At 41.0% G+C, this 23,249-nt stretch overlaps 1 protein-coding gene across 1 annotated transcript; it reads left to right on the forward strand.

The window, feature by feature from the left end:
• The first annotated feature begins 557 nt into the window (after window positions 1–557).
• Window positions 558–21,081, forward strand: SRGN (serglycin). Its single transcript, XM_007121039.4, has 3 exons — window positions 558–703; window positions 10,744–10,891; window positions 18,257–21,081. The coding sequence occupies exons 1-3, from the start codon at window positions 628–630 to the stop codon at window positions 18,486–18,488; spliced, it is 456 nt and encodes a 151-aa protein (XP_007121101.1). The 5' UTR covers window positions 558–627; the 3' UTR covers window positions 18,489–21,081.
• The last annotated feature ends 2,168 nt before the right edge of the window (window positions 21,082–23,249 follow it).

Genomic DNA, 23,249 nt, shown 5'->3' on the forward strand with positions numbered 1-23,249 from the left:
GATTCTTGAGGCAGAGGGAAAGCTGGTGAGCCAGTGGGAGAAACTGAGTCCAATAAGAAGAAACCGCTCATTTGAAATCTGACAACACTTTCTTGTAGATTAAAACTCAGCTTTGAAGTTTCACAGTTGAGCTTGGTTCAGTGAGTTATGCTACTCCTGATGAAGAAGAAAATTAAGAATATTTTATGTTGAAGGGCATCAGTGATGAAAAGGCAGCATGGCAGCATCTAGCTCCCTTATCTCATCAACTGTGCAGTGGGCTCTTAATGTTAGCAATCTCGTGTTTAGATTGCTACCTGAAGAAAGAAAAAACAAAGTGTCCTGAATGCTGATTCTACTCAGCAAGTGGCAAACAACAAAACTTTTGAAAAAGCAGACCTGGGGAGAGTCCACTGCAGTTTCATAATGGGTATGAATAGTTATTTTTCTGCCTTTTTTTTTTTTTTTTCTAAATCTTTCTGGGGTTTGATGTGGATTTTTTTCTATTTGTTCAGGAAACTGTGACGTGTGTTCTGGGCAGGGTTTGAGGTTTTGGAACCTTTTCTAAAAGGGACAGAGAGCACCCTGCTACACTTCCCTGTTGTGAGGTTGGCGTGCAGACGGTGGAGCTGAAGCAAGTTGGCCACCATGCAGGTGCTCCTCCAGTACAGGAGGCTTGTCCTGGCTCTCGCCTTCGTCCTGATTTTGGGTTCTTCAGTTCAAGGTAAGACCCAGGAATCTTGTCCCCCTATAATCTTCCTTGTAAGTCCTGGGGTCCACACAAATGTTGATATTCGCTTTAAGGTACAGAATGTATTATACTGTGGGAAAGGAGGCCAAAAAAAGAAAAAAAAAAAAAAAACAGGATTTGGGGTAGCTGAAGTCCTTAGTGTGAGATTGGTTAAGTTTGGTACCAAAAAAAGTTAAACTCTGAGGCAGGTGTGGCCTTATAAGTTCTTAAAATGATTGAAATGTACTATTTTATTGTCAGAAGAAAATGGTTTATAAATGTTTAAACGCTTAAGAAAGGAATATAGAAAATGACCTACCGCTAAGTGTCTACATCAATCCCAAGTTTTAACATAATATGGTAGTGTCACAATTATTGTGACACTGGGAAATACTATTTTTAAAATCAGAGTAAATTTGCGTGTATTTTTTCTTTTTTTAAACTTGGTTCTTAGTGAAAATTCAATTATATTTAGACATAGTTAATGAAAACCATCTCAAATTTTAAAGAGAGGCCAAAGAATTTTAGTAATTGTGTTGTTGCTCAGAGAAACATCACATTTGGAAATTTCTTATTAGGTCTATCATTTAGGGTTGTTTAGTCAGAATGAAACAACTTAAAACCTTTAATGACTAAGAAAATGAAAACAATCAGTTTGTAGGAAAAATAAAATTTCTTCTCCTTTGGTAAATAAGTGATCATGTCTGAATAAGGCAGAAAGTCATGGCCTGATAAGTAGATGAGAGAATTTATAGTAGAAAAACACTAAGTTCCTCCAAATCGTAAAGGAAATATTGAGTCATGGTGATTGCACATATCCTGGATTTGTTTCTTCGAAGTTACTTCTAGTTGTCTTGTTTTTACTTCTGGTGGAAATGAAATTGTACACATGATCTCAGATACATTCATTATGTATTGGAAATTTATAAAATCACTTTCTTCTTGCTATTGCAATTATTGAAGAAAATACCAGCAAATAATGTTGCTGAAACTTTTCCATTAGTCTATTTATTTTTTAAGGTATAAAACATTGTTGAATGTAAGGAACAGGCTTTACTTGGATCTTTTAGGGAAAACCTTCAGCTTGATGAAATAATTCCCTCATGTGTTCTGACAAGATCCAGGCAGTCAGGTCCATGTTTGTAGCACAGACTTGAGTGACCTGTTGGTGCTGGGTCTACCCTGACCAGAGCTCTGTGAGTCTTTACATCTTCAAAATGTCCCAGAAATGTCACATTCCCCACTAAGATTCAATAGGGAAAACTAAAATGAAAACAAAAGCATTCTTTATGTAATAGGTATTCTTTAGAATGTAGTGAAGAAACTATTACAACATTTTATAAAGTACTAGTATTTATGTCATCACCAGGTAGGTTTAGCTCTTTGTTGGGAAAGGAACCAAAAAGAGAGAATGAATGGACTGAAAAACTAGGGAGTTTCCAAAGGAGAAGTGCAGTTGGTATTGGAATCAAGGGTTAGCGTTCACATCTGAATAAGAAGGGAAATAGATGTCCACCCACAGCTGCGTGTGTGAGTGACATCAGCTCAAGGCTGCAGAGAGGTCACTATTTCATCATACTTCTATGTGATGCCAGATATGATTCTGTAGCATTCTTTCCCCACTTAAAAAAATTTTTTTTTTCTTAACCCATTGATTTGACTGAACTGATCAACTGCACTGGGCTTTTGGCTTGTTTTTACTGAAACAAAACATCTTAGGTTATTATATTAGTTTGCTAGGGCTGCCATAACAAAGTACCACAGACTGGGTGGCTTAAACAACAGGAATTTATTTCCTCACAGTTCTGGAGGCTAGAAGTCCAAGATCAAGGTGTCAGCAGGGTTAGTTTCATTCTGAAGCTTCTCTCCTCAGCTTGTAGATGGCCGTCTTTTCTCTGTCTTTACATGGTTCTTTGTGTGTGTCTATGTCCCAATCGCCTCTTCTTATAAGGAAACCAGTCATACTGGATTACGGCTCATCCGTATGACCTCATTATGTCTTAATTATCTCTTTCAAGGCCCTATCTCCAAATACAGTTCCATTCTGAGGTACTGGGGGTTAGAACTTCAACACATTGAATTGGAGGGACACAATTCAGCCCATATCAGTGACTATAAGCGAAGCTGAAGTAAAGACATGCTGTAAAAGTATGTCTACCAAGTGCAAAGAGATGAAAGTTTGGCAATGTGTGGGAGACCGTGGAGAGGACAGATGGCTAATCAATTTAATGTAGAGCTCCAGGGGATTATTGATGAGGCCTTACTCATCAATTGATGAGGTGACTCTTACTCTTTTATTGCCTCTCTTTTTAAAAGATGCCCATAAAGAGGGAAAATGGAAAATCCATGAGCAGGTGTGGCCAAGGGGGTCATTGCCAGACTATGTTTCCACTCTACACTGCCTCTGAGATCACAATAATGATATTGATTCCACCTATGTGCACTGCTGTTTGATTGTAAAGTGATTCATATCCATTCTCGGGTAAACGAGGGAGGAGGAATTAACACCAATTTATAGAGGGGAAAATTAGATCTTACATTCATCATCTCATTTGCTCTTTACATCAACCTCTTGCAAAAAATTTATGAGACTTGCCCAAGGCCCATTACAACTAATTAATGGCAGAGCTGGTCATCTGATTTCAAGTTCAGAGTTAACTTTCTACTGCAATTTAGCTGTATTCTAGGTGGATTAGAGATTTTCTTTATTTAAAACAACCTTGCTTTGACTCTAGCCCTTGCTACAAAAACCACTGAGTTGAGGGAAAGAGAGGGAGAAATTGAAAGTAAACTTGGGACTTTTTATAGCTTGTCAAACCATGCAAGGGTGGGGGAACTTTATTCATCTTGTGGAATTGATTGGCCAGTAGGAAGCAGCTCCAGCTTAGATGGTGATGTCTGTTTGAATGCCACCAAACAATGAACGAAATGGTCTCCCTCCCCACCTCCCCACAACATGGCAGTTTCTGCTTAAATTTTTCTAGCACACTTGCAGCAAGTCTCCATTAAGAATAGGAAATTAGTAAATTGAGATGATGTTGGGGAAAAATTGATATTACAATATGATATTACTGGGGTAAGTTATTTGCTCTGGTAATGTTTACTTATAGAAAGTATTTGCTAAAGCAGGACTAGTGACTCTGTGTGTATGTGTGAAAGAAACAGGGGCAAAGACAGAGACAGAGAGAGACAGAGACAGACAGAGAAAGGGCAGGGGTGGGCACTGAGGGAAGTGATTGTAAATAAAAAACATTCTTCTCCCTTGAATCCACCACAAAATTAACCAGGAGATCTGTAAGTGGGGCCTCTTAGGAAGATAATTTTTCTGTCCATGAGCATATTCCCTTTTATTTTTAAAATTACCGTAATCTTAAGATTTCTCTCAAGCAAGATAGAATAAAGATACTCCCACACATCGGGGGCTGGAACTGTTGAATTTTCACATTCTGCCAACACCCTTGAATAAATATGTCAGGAACTTGGTATCTGTAACCGTGTTCTTTATTTTAAAGCAGATTTAAAATCCCCAGCCTGTGTTGATCATTTTATAATGTATAGCAATACAGGACCACTATGTTATGCACCTGAAACTAACATAGTATATTAGGTCAATTATACTTAAAAAACCCACCTCGGGGGCTTCCCTGGTGGCGTAATGGTTGGGAGTCCGCCTGTCAATGCAGGGGACGCGGGTTCGAACCCCGATTCGGGGCCCGTGAGCCATGGCCCCTGAGCTTGCGCGTCCGGAACCTGTGCTCTCCAACCCGAGAAGTCACAACAGTGAGAGGCCCGCGTACCGCAAAAAAAAAAAAAAAAAAAAAAAAAAACCCACCTCGGGACTTCCCTGGTGGTCCAGTGGTTAAGAATCTGCCTTCCAATGCAGGGGAGGTGGGTTCGATCCCTGGTCGTGGAACTAAGATCCCACATGCCGTGGAGCAACTAAGCCCACACACTCTGGAGCCTGCCCACCACAACTAGAGAGAAGCCCGTGCGCCGCAATGAAAGATCCTGTGTGCCGCAGCTAAGTCCCGATGCAGCCAAAAATAAAAATAAATAAATAAATATTAAGGAAACACCTAATATGATTTTATTTATATGAAACGTCCAACTTGCTTAAAAATATAGAGATAAAAAGTAGATTGATTAGTGGTTACTTAGGGATGAGAAGCATGAGATACAGGAGCTGGCTAGCTAAAGGATAGGGGATTTCTCTGTGATGATAAAATTGTTCTAAATTTGTGGTGATAGTTGCACATACCTATGAATATGCTAAAAACAACTGAATTTTACATTTTAGAAGAGTGATTGTGTGCTATTACATACATACCAATAAAACTTTTTTAAATTAAAAAAATAAAATCACCAGTCCCAAACTAGATAAACATTTCTGTGGGGGAGATGTACTTCTGTCTTCGATTTCTTTATAAATTTTGGAACAGCTTTATTGAGATAGATTTCATATACCATACAATTCACCCATTTAAAGTGTACATCGATGGTTTTTTAGTATATTCACAGATATGTGCAACTATCACCATAGTCTATTTTAGAACATTTTTGTCACCCCAAAAAAGAAACCCCTCTTTATAAATTTTAAAAGCTGAGATTCTAAACTCTAGAGGGAATTTGTATTTTAGAAGTTTTCTAAGTTACCAGAGTTGTGTTTCTTACACCAGTGAAAAGATGAGATCTTTCACTTAGATGCTTCCTCATTAAACTATTAGTTTTACTTTTCTGTTTAACTACCTATCTATGCAAGCACTTACTTGGTTTGATATTCAGCCATCCATGACAGTAGAGAAGAATGTCTAGACCTGCTCTGTCTGAAATGGTAGCCACGGGCTTCTTGTGGCTACTAAACACTTGAAATGTGTGAAATGTGGTGAGTCCAAAATGAGGTATGGTGTAAGTGCAAAATACACACCAGATTTGAAATCTTAGGATGAAAAAAAGTGTAAAATATCCATTAATAACTTATATTGATTATGTTGTGACAATATCTGAATATATTTAAGTAAAATATTTTCAAATTAATGTCACCTCTTTTTTACTTTTAAAAATATGGCTGCTGTAACATTGAAAATTCCATACGTATAAGGATGGTTTCTCTTGTTTCTATTGGACCGCGCTGGTCTAGACGGCATGGGGTGTGAAGACATTGCCCTCTGCTGGAGCAGATGTTGAATTTTTATCTGACTCACAATGATGACGCTTCTAAATAACAATTCAGTAGATGCCAAGCTTAAGCTTCTTCAAGAAAGAATCAGAGAAGGAGCTAAAATGTATTAAATACCTACCGTGTGCAAAGGCTTGTGCTAGATGTTTCAGATACTTTTATCTTGTTTAAACAGGAACTCTTTGGGATAGTATTATGGGATACTGTGGTGGAACAGGAATTTAAATTTGGTCTCTCTACAAGCTGTTCACTATCAGAGAGAGATAGGTCAATAGGTCATTGTCATCCTCCTCATCAGAGAAACTAGCATTTAAAGAGCTCTGATGGGACTTCCCTGGTGGTCCACTGGTTAAGACTCCGTGCTCCCAATGCAGGGGGCCCGGATTCCAGACCTGGTCGGGGAACTAGATCTCCTATGCCTGTGTCAACTAAGAGTTCACATGCCGCAACTAAGAAGTCTGCATGCTGCAACAAAGATCCCGCATGCCACAATGAACCCTGTGTGCCGCAACCAAGACCCAGTGCAGCCAAAATAAATAAACAAATAAATGTTAAAAAAAAGAAAAGGGAGAGATTAATTTAAATAAATAGAGAGCTCTGACCATGGTGCTAGGTACTATTCTACGAGCCTAATATTTATATCTCATTATTAGAGCTACTACTGTCCCCATTTTATGGATGAGGAAATTGAGGTACAGGGTGGTTAAGGTTACACAGCTAGTAAGGGGGAGACATTGTGATGTCAACTTGACATCACAAGTTGATATCAAGCCTTACCTCCAGCCTCCAAGCAGTGACAGAGCTAACCCATTCTGGATGACTAGCGTCCCAGACCAGAAATTGTAAGCTATATTCAGGAACTATGGGGAAGATTGTGATAGAATAGTAGTTCTAAAAGAAAGAATGAATGAAAGTAAGACAGACAGAAAGAAAGAAGGAAAACAATGGGAGAACATTTACTTTGTACATAAGAGTCTTTGTTTTGTTTATATTTTTAAAAGAATATTGTTTATTACAGCAATTTAGAAAACAAAGTGAGAAAAAAAATCACCAGAGTCTACCACTATAGTTATTTCTGTGTATTTCCTCCCATTCCTCACCCCCCCGATATCTATTTATGTAGTTTCATTAACAACTATTATGCATAGAGTGGTATTCTGCTTTTTAAAAAATATTTATTTATTTATTTTTGGCTGTATCAGGTTTTAGTTGCAGCACACAGGATCTTTCGTGTGGCACACGGACACCTCTCTAGTGGTGGCGCAAAGGCTCCAGCACGCACGGGCTCAGTAGTTGTGGTGCAAGGGCTCTCTAGTTATGGCTTGTGGGCTCATAGTTGCGGCGCACGGGCTTAGTTGCCCCACGGCATATGGGATCTTAGTTCCCTGACCAGGGATCGAACCCGAGTCCCCTGCATTGGAAGGCAGATTCTTAACCGCTGGCCACCAGGGAAGTCCCCTCTCCGCGACATGTGGGATCTTCCCGGACCGGGGCACGAACCAGCGTCCCCTGCATCGGCAGGCGGATTCTCAACCACTGCGCCACCAGGGAAGCCCCCCTCTGCTTTTTTTAAACTCATTTTTGAACATAGATTTTCCTATGATGCTACATAGTCTTTTCCATAATTACTGCTTTTTTCTCATTTGTTTAATATTCTCTCATATGAATGCCTCATAATTAATGAATATTTTCTGTTTTGATTATTTAGTTATTTCCTGTTTCCCTATTTTAAATAATACTAAGGTGAACAGCATCATGAATTCTTTATATATTTTCCCTCTCTCTATATATATATGTATATAATGTATATCTTAATGATGTTATTAATAACTTAGCAATGCTGTATTTATAAAATTAATCAGAAATATCAGCTAGGACAAAGTTGAGTGTAAACAGACATAATAGAGATTCATGAGGAAAGAGGACATTTTGCAAAAGTTCTGTGGTTCTGCAATCTTTTAAGAACAAAGTCCTTGGCCATCCCATTAAGATGTAAAGTGAATTTGACCTCAGTAGAGGCTTCACTTTTCAACCTCTGATAGTTGAGAACAGGACACAACTTGTGCATACTCTCCTAGAAATACAGATACCCAGAGGGAAAAATAGCAAAACTCCAGAACTTATGGTCTTTGGGAGGGCTGGGTAATGAGATTAGGAGTAAATTTTTTTGATAGTTTGTTTGCTACATTTTTCAAAATTTTCTATAATGAACATACATTCCTTTTCTAAGATAAATGTTATTAAAAATTGCACCAAAAGCAGTCTAGATGTAAGGAATATCTAAATAAACTCTCCATTTCTAGGAGAGAGTACTATGAAAGGTAGAGAACCTGAGTTCTCTACCTCTAGAACCTGAGTTAAAGTCAGGAAACCATTGACAAGTTGCTGTATGTATCCATTTACATCAAATTCTAGAAAATGCAAACTAATTTATAATGACAGTAAGTAGATTGATGGTTGAGGGGGGCTGGGCGGAGTCAGGAGGAGGGAGGGAGAAGGGCAGGATCACAAAGGGGCACAAGGAAACTCTGGGGGATGTTGAATATGTTCATACCCTTGATTGTGGTGATGGTTCCATGGTGTATCCATTTGTCGAAACAAATTGTGCACTTTAAATATGCACAGCTTATTGAATGTCAAGTCCACCTTAAGAAAGCTGTCAAAAAATAAAAATAATTTTGAATAGATAATACATACATATGGCTCAAAAATCTAAAGGTTCAAAAGGATATGCAGTGAAAAGTCAATGCTCTTCCTTCCACTGTCTTCCAGCCACCAATTCCCTCCACAAAGATGATCAGTTTGCTGTGTATCTTTTCAGAGATGTTCTGTGCATGTAAGCATATATGTAAATATAGTGTGAAAAAACACAAACACACACAAATGGTAACTAACAATTCATAGTGTTCTTTACTTTTTTAAATTTAATAATATACCTTGGAGGGAATTCCCTGGCGGTCCAGTAGTTAGGACTCCAGGCTTTCACTGCCGAGGGAGCGTTCAAATCCTTGGTCGGGGAACTAAGTTCTTGCAAGCCACATAGCGTGGCCAAAAACAACAACAACAACACACACACCCCCCCTTGGAAATTATTCTATATCAGTACCCAGAGAACTGCCTCATTCTTTTAATAGCTGTATAGTACTGTAGGCTGTGCCTTAATTCATTAACATTTAATTTTCTAATCTTTGCTATCGCAAAAAATATTGCAGTGATTATCCACAACACTGTTTTTCATTTTATTTTGTTTCCTTAAATAGTTGTCATCATGTGCATCTCAATCTGTACAGAACAATAATGTGCTGGGCTTTAAAACTGTTGCAGGAAGGGGGACCCCTTCCAGGGCCCGAGAATGGGCTCTTGTCTAACACTTAGAAATGAATTGTCCAAGGAGACACATGTGCTGACAAAGCAAGAGACTTTATTGGAAAGGGGCACCCAGGTGGAGAGCAGCAGGGTAAGGGAACCCAGGAGAACTGCTCTCATGTGGCTCGCAGTCTCAGGTTTTAAGTTAATGAGGTTAGTTTCCGGGTTGTCTCTGGCCAATCATTCTGACTCAGGGTCCTTCCTGGTGGCAAGGGCATCTCTCAGCCAAGATGGATTCCAGCGAGAAGGATTCTGGAAGGTTGGTAGGACATATAGACTGGTGTCTCTTCTCTCCTTTTGACCTTTCCTGAATTCTTCCCATTGGTGGTAGCTTGTCATTTCTGTGTTCCTTGCCAGGACCTCCTGTTGTAAGACAACTCATGCAAGTGGTTACTCTCATGCCTGGCCAGGGCAGGTGGTTTCGGTCAGTGATTCCCTTAACAAAACTACCTTTCCTGCTTTTCAAGAATTTTAGATGTGCCCCTTCAGGTTAGGTTATTATTAGTTGCACTTGTGTGAATCAAGTTTGTACTTGAGGTGGGGAGATGAACCTTTGGAAGGGTGGTGAAGTATTTCTCACCACCAGGCCTTCATCCTTGCTGGACTGAGGAATGAAGAATTTATTTCATGAATTAATAAGGGATCTCCTATATAACCTCTTAACACAAGATATGAAGCCTTTTGCATAGACATTAAAAGAGACTGTGACAGACCAGCTTTTGTGAATAGAGGAGCCTTGATTTTTGAAATCTCTGACTAGATGTGAGGGCAAAGAAAGAGGCCAAGTTTTTAACCTACTTTTCATTCCCAAGAATACCCAAGAATTTCTTTTTAATACCCAAGAATGGCCCTAAAGAACTAGGGCTCTATAGTATCTCGGGTACTAATTGGTACATTCCTTAACCTTTCTGAGCATGATTCGACTCATCTCTACCAGAACAGGCAGGATTCAGGGTCAGATACAGGTTTGAATCCTGGGTCCTCTACTTAGTACCCGTGCAGCCTCAGTTTTCCTTTGTATAAAATGGAAATAATAGTACAAAGATAATGATAGTTAATATTATCAAGTGTTTACTGTGTACCTGGCACTATGTTAAGATCTTTACATGCATTTTCTCATTTAATTTTTGTGACCAGCTTACGAAAAAGAGACACTCTTAGTACCTCAGTTTTCTGGTGGGGGCTTGGGGAAGTTAAGGTTTCACAGCTCACCAGTAGCAGAGCTGGGACTTCACCCCAGGCAGCTAATTGCCAAAGCCTGTTCTAACCTTTTAAACTCTAGGCTACTTTAGAGGGGTGTTGTGAGAAGGACAAATGGTGTGTATAAAGGGCTAGAAAATAGTGGGTCCTCCTGTGATATTAATGATCATAAAACCTGTCCACACCTTACCTACCAAATTTAGAATCTATTTAATTAAAAATTTCTTAGGGACAGTGATTAGAAGCTGTGTAAGAGACATTTATTGACCACATGCGTTCCTTGTTTGGGCAGGTTCTCCTGTGCGGAGAGCCAGCTACCAGTGGGTACGCTGCAATCCTGACAGCAATTCTGCAAACTGCATTGATGAAAAGGGACCAGAGTTCGATCTACTTCCAGGTGAATCCAACAGAATCCTATCTCCAAGGACTGCCCCTTTTTCGTAAGTGGACTTTCTTGATTTTACTTTCACCATCTGCTGCTGAGATCTTGGCATGGAGGTGGGAGGGTTGCCAAGAGTGTTTTTCTTCAGGCTCTTGCTTCCATGGTTAGGTTCCATGGTTAGGTTTTCACTGCACAGTACAGGGTAAAACTGTACTGTATTTACTGGTATATGAGATGCACAAGAATACATGATTCATCTACCTTTTTAAGAATTTTATTTATTTTAAAAAATTTATTTTTGGCTGCGTTGGGTCTTTGTTGCTGCACGCGGGCTTTCTCTAGTTGCTGAAAGCGGGGGCTACTCCGTTGCGGTGCGCGGGTTTCTCATTGTGGTGGTTTCTTTTGTTGCGGAGTGTGGGCTCTAGGCATGCGGGCTGAGTAGTTGCGGAGCACAGGCTTAGCTGCTCTGCGGCATGTGGGATCTTCCCAGACCAGGGATAGAACTCGTGTCTCCTGCACTGGCAGGCGGATTCTTAACCACTGCGCCACCAGGGAAGTCCCTGTTCACCTACACTTTTGCAAGGTCTTTTTCTTGTGGCAGAAACAAAAATTGAATACTTTTCACCAATAGGTACTGAAAATGATTGAACATTATTTTATTAATGTAAATAGAGCACATTGTAGATTTATATTAAAATCCAATAGGAGTCTATCACCTGAATGGATAAACAAAATGTGGTACATCCCTTAAGTGGAATATTATTTGGCCATAAGAAAGAAGGAGGTACTGATAAATGCTACAACATGGATGAATCCTGAAAACATTATGCAAAGTGAAGGAAACGAGACACAAAAAGCCACATATTGTATGATTCCATTTATGTGAAATGTCCAGAATAGGCAAATCCATAGAGACAGAAATAGAGTAGTGGTTGCCAGGGGCTGTGAGAGAGGGAGGAATAAAGAGTGACTGCTATTAGGTACAAGATTTTTGAGGGGTGATAAAAATGTTCAGTTTAGATAGTAGTGATAAAAAAAAAAGAAATTAGGGAAAGGAAGAATAAGTGACCAAGACTCATAAAAAAGAAAGTCAAAACTCTTCTTTTTTAAAATTAAATTATTTTTTATACAGCAGGTTCTTATTAATTATCTATTTTATACATATTAGTGTATAAATGTCAACCGCAATCTCCCAATTCATCCCCCCCCACTTCCTCCCTTGGTGTCCATACGTCCCAAACTCTTCTTGATCAAATAAAACCTGCCTTATACTTGCAAAAAAGATCCAATAGGAATTCATAAGTAACAAAAATTGAATTGTATTAAAACCCATTATTTCAATGAATATCAAAATTATATGTAGCAAAGATACATTATGAAAAGAATTATCATAAAAGTTTTAATCTTCAGGCTTAAATAGAAAATCACTCCCCTGAAAGCCACGTAAATCATCATGCCCAAACCAGGTAAGCCTATCATCACTTTGGGGATCCTGGTAACCCCCTTCATCACTGAAATTATATCATCACCATCCTCCAAATGCAACTCGGCAACCCTGTGCTTTTAGGTCCATGGCATAAAGCTTGAACGTGATAGTACAGCATCCTCCATTATTTTAAGTCACGGATTTCAACAGTAATTCATTTAAATCTAAGATATTAGAGGAACAACGCAAGTCCTCCAAAACAAATATTTTACACTATTTCTTCCCTCCTCAAATCTGTATGATCTTCCACACTCTTTGACATAAATAGTAGCAATATTTTTTTGGATCCGTGTCCTAAGGCAAAGGAAACTAAAGCAAAAATAAGCAAATGGGACCTAATTAAACTTAAAAGCTTTTGCACAGCAAGGGAAACCATCGACAAACAAAAGGACAACCTACTGAATGGGAGAAAATATTTGCAAGTGATATGACTAATAAGAGGTTAATATCTAAAGTATATAAACAGCTCATACAACTCAACATCAAAAAAACAAACATCCTGATTAAAAACAGGGCAGAAGATCTGAATAGACATTTTTCCAAAGAAGACAACCAGTTAGACAACAGGCACATGAAAGATGCTCAACATAGCTAATCACCAGAGAAATGCAAATTAAAACCACAATGAATATCACCTCCCACCTGTCAGAATGGCTGTCATCAAAAAGATCACAAAGGCTTCCCTGGTGGTGCAGTGGTTGAGAATCCGCCTGCTGATGCAGGGGACACGGGTTCGTGCCCCGGTCCAGGAAGATCCCACACGCCGTGGAGCGGCTGGGCCCGTGACCCATGGCCACTGGGCCTGTGCGTCCGGAGCCTGTGCTCTGCAACGGGAGAGGCCACAACAGTGAGAGGCCCGCGTAACACACACACACACACACACACACAAAAAAGATCACAAATAACAAATTGCTGGCGAGGATGTAGAGAAAAGGGGACCCTTGTACATTGTTAATGGGAATGTAAATTGGTGCAACCACTGTACAAAACAGTGTGGAGGTTCCTCAGAAAACTAAAAATAGAGTTACCATATGATCCTGCAATTGTACTCCTGGGTATATATCCAAAGAAAATGAAAACACTAATTTGAAAAGATATATGTACCCCAATGTTCATAGCAGCATTATTTATAATAGCCAAGATATGGAAGCAATCTAAGTGTCCATCAGTAGATGAATAAATAAAGAAGATGTGATACACACACACACACACACACACACACACACACACACACACACACACACTGGAATACTACTCAGCCATAAAAAAGAACGAAATTTTGCCATTTGCAGCAACATGGATGGACTTGGAGGGTATTATGCTTAGTTAAATAAGTCAGACAGAGAAGACAAATACTGTGTGATATCACTTATATGTGGAATCTAAAAAATAAAACAAACTTGTGAATATAACAAAAAAGAAACAGACACGCAGATATAGAGAACAAACCAGTGGTTACCAGTGGGGAGAAGCAAGGGGGAGGGGCAAGCTAGGAGTAGGGGATTAAGAGGTACAAACTACTATGAATAAAATAATTGGGCTTTCCTGGTGGTGCAGTGGTTAAGAATCCGCCTGCCAATGCAGGGGACGCGGGTTCGAGCCCTGGTCTGGGAAGATCCCACATGCTGCAGAGCAACTAAGCCCGTGTGCCACAACTACTGAGCCTGTGCGCCTAGAACCCGTGCTCTGCAACAAGAGAAGCCACCGCAATGAGAAGCCTGCGCGCCGCAACGAAGAGTAGCCCCGGCTTGTGCCAACTATAGAAAGTCCGCACACAGCAAGGAAGACCCATCGCAGCCAAAAATAAATAAATAAAAATAAATAATCTACAAGGATGTATTGTACAACACAGGGAATATAGCCAATATTTTATAATAACTATAAATGGAATATAACCTTTAAAATTGTGAATCACTATGTTGTACACCTGAAATGTATATAATATTGTAAATCAACTCTACCTCAACTAAAAAAAATAACAACAACAAAAAATCTCTAGGATCTTCCCTTTCCTCAGCCAGTGACTTTCCTTCTTGCTCTGACACTCCTGTTAATATGGATGCACAGCCCCTGCTTCTGTGACGGTCTTGGACACTTTTGCTCTCAGATCCATTTCTTCTCCTTCCATCTCCCTGCTCTGCATTGGGTGGGGGTGGTGAGGGCTGATCCCTATGGTCTGCATTTCTCAGGCTCCCAGATCTGTGGCTGAGTTTGGCCAGTGGGATGCCTGAAAGGGAGACTGGTCAGCGTGGGCGGCAGGGAGAGACAAGGATGTTTCTTCTCATTCCTGCCTTGGGTGGCACCTCTGGCAGGGCTGTGTCTCATCCATGGCTTCAGCTTCCACCAGATGCTCTTGGTCCCTGGGCTCAGGTAGTACCACCTCCTCCACTGTCCCTCTAGCCCAGGGAGGGAAATATTTTCTTGCTGTTCCTCATCTCTGGGTTTCCTTATTATTCCCTATTTGGCTTTGCTTCTCTTCCATCTCATGTGTAAGCAATTCCCTGTCTTAAACATTTAGATAAGTTTCTTGACTGTACTATGACTGTGGCAGCTTCTAAGGCCACCCCTCCTTGTGCTGGGCATCCTACCCCCATGCACCTTCTCCAGGACTTTAATTCTGCAGTTAACCCTCTGAACCCAGCATCTTCTTCTCATCAGTATGCAGACATTCTCTAGTATCTCCTACATTTAGGTTAAATCCCCTCTTTGACTCTGCATCCTTTCCAGCTGTTGCCCCATTCTCTGCTCCTCTTCACAGTAACACTTCCTGATAGGGCTGCCGATGCTTACTATCTCCCGTCTCCTCTCCTCAACCCCTTCTGGTTCTACCGTCACCCAGAGTGCTTGGTAGAAGCACTTACTTTTTTAAAAAATTTAAGTTCTTTTTTTTTTTTTTAATTGAATCTGGGCCCTCGGACCCATCGCAGCCAAAAATAAATAAATAAAAATAAATAATCTACAAGGATGTATTGTACAACACAGGGAATATAGCCAATATTTTATAATAACTATAAATGGAATATAACCTTTAAAATTGTGAATCACTATGTTGTACACCTGAAATGTATATAATATTGTAAATCAACTCTACCTCAACTAAAAAAAATAACAACAACAAAAAATCTCTAGGATCTTCCCTTTCCTCAGCCAGTGACTTTCCTTCTTGCTCTGACACTCCTGTTAATATGGATGCACAGCCCCTGCTTCTGTGACGGTCTTGGACACTTTTGCTCTCAGATCCATTTCTTCTCCTTCCATCTCCCTGCTCTGCATTGGGTGGGGGTGGTGAGGGCTGATCCCTATGGTCTGCATTTCTCAGGCTCCCAGATCTGTGGCTGAGTTTGGCCAGTGGGATGCCTGAAAGGGAGACTGGTCAGCGTGGGCGGCAGGGAGAGACAAGGATGTTTCTTCTCATTCCTGCCTTGGGTGGCACCTCTGGCAGGGCTGTGTCTCATCCATGGCTTCAGCTTCCACCAGATGCTCTTGGTCCCTGGGCTCAGGTAGTACCACCTCCTCCACTGTCCCTCTAGCCCAGGGAGGGAAATATTTTCTTGCTGTTCCTCATCTCTGGGTTTCCTTATTATTCCCTATTTGGCTTTGCTTCTCTTCCATCTCATGTGTAAGCAATTCCCTGTCTTAAACATTTAGATAAGTTTCTTGACTGTACTATGACTGTGGCAGCTTCTAAGGCCACCCCTCCTTGTGCTGGGCATCCTACCCCCATGCACCTTCTCCAGGACTTTAATTCTGCAGTTAACCCTCTGAACCCAGCATCTTCTTCTCATCAGTATGCAGACATTCTCTAGTATCTCCTACATTTAGGTTAAATCCCCTCTTTGACTCTGCATCCTTTCCAGCTGTTGCCCCATTCTCTGCTCCTCTTCACAGTAACACTTCCTGATAGGGCTGCCGATGCTTACTATCTCCCGTCTCCTCTCCTCAACCCCTTCTGGTTCTACCGTCACCCAGAGTGCTTGGTAGAAGCACTTACTTTTTTAAAAAATTTAAGTTCTTTTTTTTTTTTTTAATTGAATCTGGGCCCTCGGCAGTGAAAGCGTGGAGTCCTAACCACTGGACTGCCAGGGAATTCCCAATTTCTTTTTTATTTTCCTCCACACTGGTAAAAGTTCCGAGGGAGCTTAAAGTTTTTTAAACATTTTAACTCTCCCTCTTTCCCACCCCTGACTTCTGAATTTGCAAAGCAAAGGAGAGCAGGAGTCCCAATTTTTAATGGTTCCCCATCTCATGTTATTTGATCCAAAAACTGTATACAAGTTTGTAGCAGTTATAGTTATTGTACATGTTTAGGAGGGAGGGAGGCAAGAAGGGATAGGGAGAATGGTGATCCAAAAGAATAAAAACAGAAACCAAATAGGTCACAATTACTTCCTGTTGATACATCTGCTTGTTACTTCTCTATGTTTAGCTTACTTGACTTCTCTCTTTTATTTTTATTTTTTTCCTGCACCACATGGCTTGTGGGATCTTAGTTTCCCGGCTAGGGATTGAGCCTGCACCCTTTGCACTGAAGTGTAGAGTCCTAACCATTGAACCGCCAGGGAATTTCCACTTGACTTCTCAGTTGCCTTGAAAAATAGTTGACCACCCTTTCTCTGAAATACTTTTTTCTCTGGGCTTCCATGGCCCCACCTTGTCTTGGGTTTCCTTCTACTTCCCTGGCTGTTCTTTCTCCTGTGATTAATATTTAATATGTTGGGATGGCCCTAGCTCTGTCGTGGGCTGCATTTGTATCTGCATGCTTTTTTTGGGTGACTTCATCCTGTTCCATGGCTTTAAATACTATGTGTGTGTGTGTGTGTGTGTGTGTGTGTGTGTGTGTGAGAGAGAGAGAGACAGAGAGAGAGAGAGAGAGAGAGAGAGAGAGGGAGGGGCAGGGGGAGGGGGGAGGGGGAGGGGGAGGGAGAGAGAAATTACCAAATCTGTGTTTCCAGCTCTGATTCCTTTTCCCTGACCCCGCAGCCTAAACTATCCAGCAGGTCACCCTCTATTACATTATTCCACTTTGTTTCTCTGCATAACATTTAGCCCCACCTAATATTTTCCTGATTTGCTTATTCACTTTTCATTGTCTGTCTCCCCGCCAAAGTTATAAACCTCTGAGCAGGAACCTCATCTATCAGTCCCCATTCTATCCCAGGCACTCAGAACAGGGATCAGATATTCGATATTTATCGAATGCAGGCATGAAGGAAACTAATATGTTGTATGGCCTGTGGTTTATTATTTTCATGCAGAAAATGACCCATAGGCTGTGAAACTCAACTTGTCTCTGATGCTTTGTTGCCTTATTCTGTCACTGATGGGTGGCATCATTGCTCTGGTCCTTTGGTGCTGAGTGGACTTCAAACTACCCCACTGAACCCAGTTGAATGAATGCACTTATTTGCGGGAAGGAGATTGAATGTTAACATGCTGGAAAATATAATGCTTGACTTGTTACAAAGAATTTCTTAAGCGTGAGCTTTGTTGAAGTCCTGTGAAGTTATTAGAGATTTTGCAGAATTTTTAAAATAGGAAAAATATATATCTAGGCTAACTTACTTGTGTGCCCTTTCTTCAGTGGGAGAAAGTGTAAAAATGGGATCTTTTCTGTAAAAGATAAATGACCCCTTAAGTAAATTCCAAATATAGGATTGCTATGTTAGTGATAAGAAAATTAGCACTTTTATATGCATCTGCAATGAGTAGATGTGGAACTGATAAAGGCAACGAGTTAGATACAGTAAGTATTGTAAATATGTGCAAAGGTCTGACTTATTTTTTGTTTTAAAACATTAAATAACTGGGAAACTTTTAACTTAAAATTTGAGCAACTGAGTGGCTACATTTACTTTTATATCTTAAAAAATTTATTATGATTATCTTTTCATGTCTCAAACTTTAATTTTTTTTCCCCATTTTTCTGTCATGCTTCAGAATGATGAAATCCAGGAACTTGAATGATGTCTTCCCTCTTTCTGAGGACTTTTCAGGATCAGGTTCTGGAAGTGGCTCTGGAAGTGGCTTCCTACGTGAAATCGAACAGGAATACCAACCAGTAGAAGAAAACGATGCTTTTTATTACAACTTTAGGTCTCTGGAGAGAAATTTGCCCTCAGACAACCATGACTTGGGTCAGGATGGACCAGAAGAGGATTTTACTATATAAAAAGAGAGGGTTTCCCACCTTGACGCCAGGCAATGTATTTGTGTACCATGCTTAAATGATTAATTTGAGGACAAAAAGCTTTATAGAAAATTTAAAACATCTGAAAAGGAAGTTTAAGTTTTATAATCTTTTTTTTCCTCATGAATTCTTAAAGCCTCCTTTTTCTATTCCAATGTCCTGGAAAATACCTGCATCAGTATGAAGTTAAGTAGACTCCACATATGTATAAAATTGCTTTAAAGAATAAATTATACTGTTCTTAAAATATTTAGTTTGAGAAACAAATTGACAGGCACTATTTCATATCTAAATCTTCAGGAAGCTGACTCTGATTATGAAATCTAGATATGCCTCTTTTTTTGTGAAAAAACACAGATGAAACATACAGTGAATGTACAGAGTGGGTATTTGACACGTTTTACAGTGTGAAGTTAACTGCTCTAATAGTACCACTGGAGGTGTTTGCAGAGCTAGTGGACAGCGTTTGCTTAGAAGTGTGATTGCTGTCACAATTAGAAACTTAACACCCAGATTAAAGCACAATTGTGCTTTAATTGTGTTCAATACCTCATACTGCTTTACTTTTTTTCCTGGATATCTATGTATTTTCAAACATTACTCTATTAAAGCAGAAGTATAATCAAAGGGTCAAGCTGTCTGGGCTCTCTTGTTCATGAAGTAATTATTTGTTCAAATGTTTCTAGATTCTCATCAACAAAATATCTGTAAAGTTATTTTACAGTGAGACCAAATTTTGTAACTGGAATCAAACCTGTTAACTAGCAGATGAAGAAAACAATCATGCTACAGAAAGAGGGTTACTCTTGTCCAAACAGTTCCTCTTCTTGAAGGCTATACTATACTCATCTCTGTTCCCCTTAATTCTGAAAAGCCTGTCAGCATCATTGTCATGGATCCTGTTCTGTACCTTCTAGATCCCCTCCTTCAGAACTGAGGACTTATTCAAATTAACCTCTGTGGAAGAGAGACACTTCGTCCAAGGCCACACCTCTTCCCATGGCAGCCTGCACCCAATGCCTGGTTGATGTGGGCGTATGAGTGCCAGACCCCTCCCCTGAACTTGGAACAATTCAGCAGGGCAATCACAGATTCAGAGCTCCCTGAGGAGTCATCTGAGGCTTTGTTGGGACTGTTTTGCAGCTCAGTTTCTTCCTTTACTTAGTCTTGCTTCCTTCTATTTCCCCCCGAGAGAGCTCCCTTAGGAACTTTCTGCACACTAGTTTTCATCTCAGAGTTTGCTCTATGGAGAATCCAACCTGTGAAAGTTGGTGCCAGGATGGGTAGAAAGCAGATGCTAAAATGGGATCTTGGAGCTGGATCACCTAGTCTGGCTGGCAATGAGGACCCCATCACTGGCTGTAGATGCAGAACAACCACAAGACAGCATTGCAATTGTTCAAACTTTCACTGATGATGAACTGGGATGGTGTACCAGTGGAAGGAAGTGCACCAGGGTGTGGTATATGAGGCATCTGAGAAATATGGGGAAGTAGTAATTATAGAGACAATGATATTGGATGGCTCTTGCTGGAGGCAATTAATGAAAGACCAAGGATGATTAATTAAAGACTAAATGTGAAAACTAATGGACCTCCTCAGCAGCATATTAAGAAACTCTCTTCTGCAGTGGAAGGGCAGGAAAAGCTGAGGCTCAGGCCCAGGATATAATCAGAATAGCAGAGTTCAAGAATGTTAAGTTGCCAAGCTAGCCAAGTCTGTTATGCAACATCAGGGCCCTGACTGGGAAAATACTGGACCCTCAGAAATGAAGACCTCTGGGTAGAAATGTATCTGGGTTGATACATTCAGAATTCGAATCCCCAGACTTCCTCAAACCCTCTGAATCTATAGAAGAGGCCCACTCCTTAAGAATTAATGCTTTCCTCTGGCTTGAAGATGATTAAGAATTCTCTGACCTTTAAGACCACATGCACACTCCCTCAAGGTCTGCCTTGCCACCCCACCTAGCCACCAGATCCATAACTAAAGTTACAATATAAACCAACAGGAAAGTGTTGGGGCTGCTAAGGAGGAAAGGTGAAGGTTTCTGCAGAGCTTAGCTGACATGCACCTCAGAAACCAAGAAAGTGTCTATGTGCCTTAACTCTAGAGTGCTAGATCAAGGGATGGAGGAAAAACCTAAAGTTGGATAAGGAAGTGTTTATCAATATAGAAGTGTTAGGGGAACCACTGACCAAAACCACCTGCCCTGGCCAGGCATGAGAGTAACCACTTGCATGAGTTATCTTACAACAGGAGGTCCTGGTAAGGAAGGACCTTACCACTGACAAGCTACCACTGACTGGAAGAATTCGGGAAAGGCCAAAGGAGAGAGGAGACGGCAGTCCATATGTCCCAGTATCCTTCTTGCTGGAACCCATCTTGGCTGAGCAATGTGTGCACCACCATGAAGGACCCTGAGTCAGAATGATTGGCCAGAGACAACCTGGAAACTAACCCCATTACCCCTGAGACTATGGGCCACGTGGCAGAGCAGTTCTCCTGGGTTCCCTTACCCTGCTGCTCTCTGCCTGGGTGCCCCTTCCCAATAAAGTCTCTTGCTTTGTCAGCACGTGTATCTCCTCAGACAATTCACTTCTGAGTGTTAGACAAGAGCCCACTCTCGGGCCCTGGAAGGGGTCCCCATTCCTGCAACAGAAGTACTCTTCTGGAATAAAGGTTTTATCACCCTGGCAAGAACTCCGGGAGAAGGTGTTGACATGCTTCTAGAATGGCTCTTAGAAGCTTGGAAAAAGTGACAGCTCCTCTTAAGTAGAAATGCTAGAACTACTATGGCAGGCAGTGGAAAAGGGGTCAAAAAGTTTAAGGAAGTTAGCATGCTAGAATGGACAGTTTGTGTAAGCCCTAAAAACCTACCAGATGACTTTGTTCCGAAGGAAGGCCAAAGCAATGAAGAATATGCTGTGAGAGGGACAGCATCTCTGAGCTATCCTCTAAAGGGCAGAGGTGACGGTAGAATGTTGTTACAGAATTGGGTTCACAAATAGCAATGGGAATGATGGGGGGGGGGTCCCAAAATAATAGAGGACAGGTGGAGTTGTTCAGCCATCAGAAGCCAGGTGGTACAATTATCATAATGAGGAAGGTCAGAATGGAATGCAGGGCAAAGTTAGAGAGTGGCATCTTCAGAGGTAAGATAGTTGGTAACAGTTCTGTACCCAATTCCATTGTGTGTTGGAGGGGGTGGGGTTGGCAGGGTAGGGGTGAGGAATTTCCCCACACCAACCAGAAAGTTTCTGCCACCAGCTGGGTGTCCTACAATTCAACTCAATTCTGACACTATCTACCTGGAGCTAGCATCAGATTCCACAGGTTAAAGGCTCAGTCCCACAAGGCTTCCCTCCACTTCAGATGCCACTCGCAAACCTAGGTTGTTACCTGTGCTTCTGACCGACTGGCTGTAAATTGGAGCTTCCAATGACCACCTCCTCAGGTTCAGTTAGTTTGCTAGAGCAATTCTCAGAACTCAGAGAAACATTTTACTTACCTGATCACCAATTTATTATAAAAGGGTGTAACTCCAGCTAGATGAAGAGATATACAAGGTGAGGTCCCGAACAAAGGAGCCTCTGTCCTCGTGGAGTTTGGGGCCTGGCACGGTGGCACATGGAAGCTTCTGGTTCCCCAACCTAGAAGCTCTCTGAACCCTGTCCTTTGCGGGTTTTTTGAAGTCTTCATTACATAGGTATGATTGATTAAATCATTGGCCACTGGTAACTGAACTTAATCTCTAGCCCCTCTCCCATCTCCCTTCCCTGGAGGTCAGGGGTGGGACTGAAAGTTGCAACCCTTTAATCAAACAGTTGGCTCCAGTATCCTTACCTGAGCCAGTTTTCAGACCTGGAACCCACTGACTAAAACAGAGGTTAGGTGCTCTGGAATAAGACCCTGTGACACCATGGCAAGTATATACAGCACTGATTCCTCTAATGCTTATCCAAAGGGACTGATGGCCATTAACTCAGGTACTATATCCTGGGGAAAAGAGAGTACTCAGACATTTCAAAGACAGTCAGTTACAGGGTCTAATTAACTTTGATATATGGAGACCCAAAGCATCATCATGGCCTCCCTGTTAGTGGGGCATTAGGTGATCAGGTATTAAATGGAATCTTGACCCAGCTCACAGTGGTAATTTTTCCAGTCCCTAAATGTGTAATTAGAATGGACATAATTGGTAGAACAACCCCACATTGGTTCCTTGACCTGTGTGATAGGAGCTATTGCAATGGGGAAGAACGGGTGGAGACTTCTAAAGCTACCCACCCCCGTCTGCCAACAAATCAAAAACAATTCATCCTGGGGGGAATGTCTGAGATTAGTAGTACCTTTCAAAACCTGAAGAATGCAGGGATACTAGTCCCCAGTGTATCTCCATTTAATTGACCAGTCTGGATCTTGCAAAAACCAGATGGATTCTGGGGGGTGACAGTAGACTATCACAAATTCAACGAAGTAGTAGTTGTACTTGCAGCAGCTATGCCAGATATAGTACTTTTGCTGGAGCAGAGTTACACAGCTTCAGGTATGTGGTAGGCAGGCACTGAGTTGGCAAATGCTTTCTTTTCTATCCCTATCAAAAAGGAGAATCAGAAACAGGTTACATTCTCTTGGAACGGATAACAGTATACATTTAGTCTATTCTCAGGGCTATGTTAAATCTTCTACCCTCTGCCATAATATAATCTGAAGACACTTGGACTAGCTGGACATCTCACA

Source organism: Physeter macrocephalus, chromosome 20 (genome assembly GCF_002837175.3).
Source record: "Physeter macrocephalus isolate SW-GA chromosome 20, ASM283717v5, whole genome shotgun sequence".
NCBI classification, from domain to species: Eukaryota; Metazoa; Chordata; class Mammalia; order Artiodactyla; family Physeteridae; genus Physeter; species Physeter macrocephalus.

Excerpts from the sequence above, each read along its gene's own strand:
- SRGN (XM_007121039.4), top strand. The coding sequence starts at position 628 with ATGCAGGTGCTCCTCCAGTACAGGAGGCTTGTCCTGGCTCTCGCCTTC. Across the intron at positions 704-10,743 it reads TTTGGGTTCTTCAGTTCAAG|GTTCTCCTGTGCGGAGAGCC; the intron begins GTAAGACCCAGG and ends TTGTTTGGGCAG. Across the intron at positions 10,892-18,256 it reads CCAAGGACTGCCCCTTTTTC|AATGATGAAATCCAGGAACT; the intron begins GTAAGTGGACTT and ends GTCATGCTTCAG.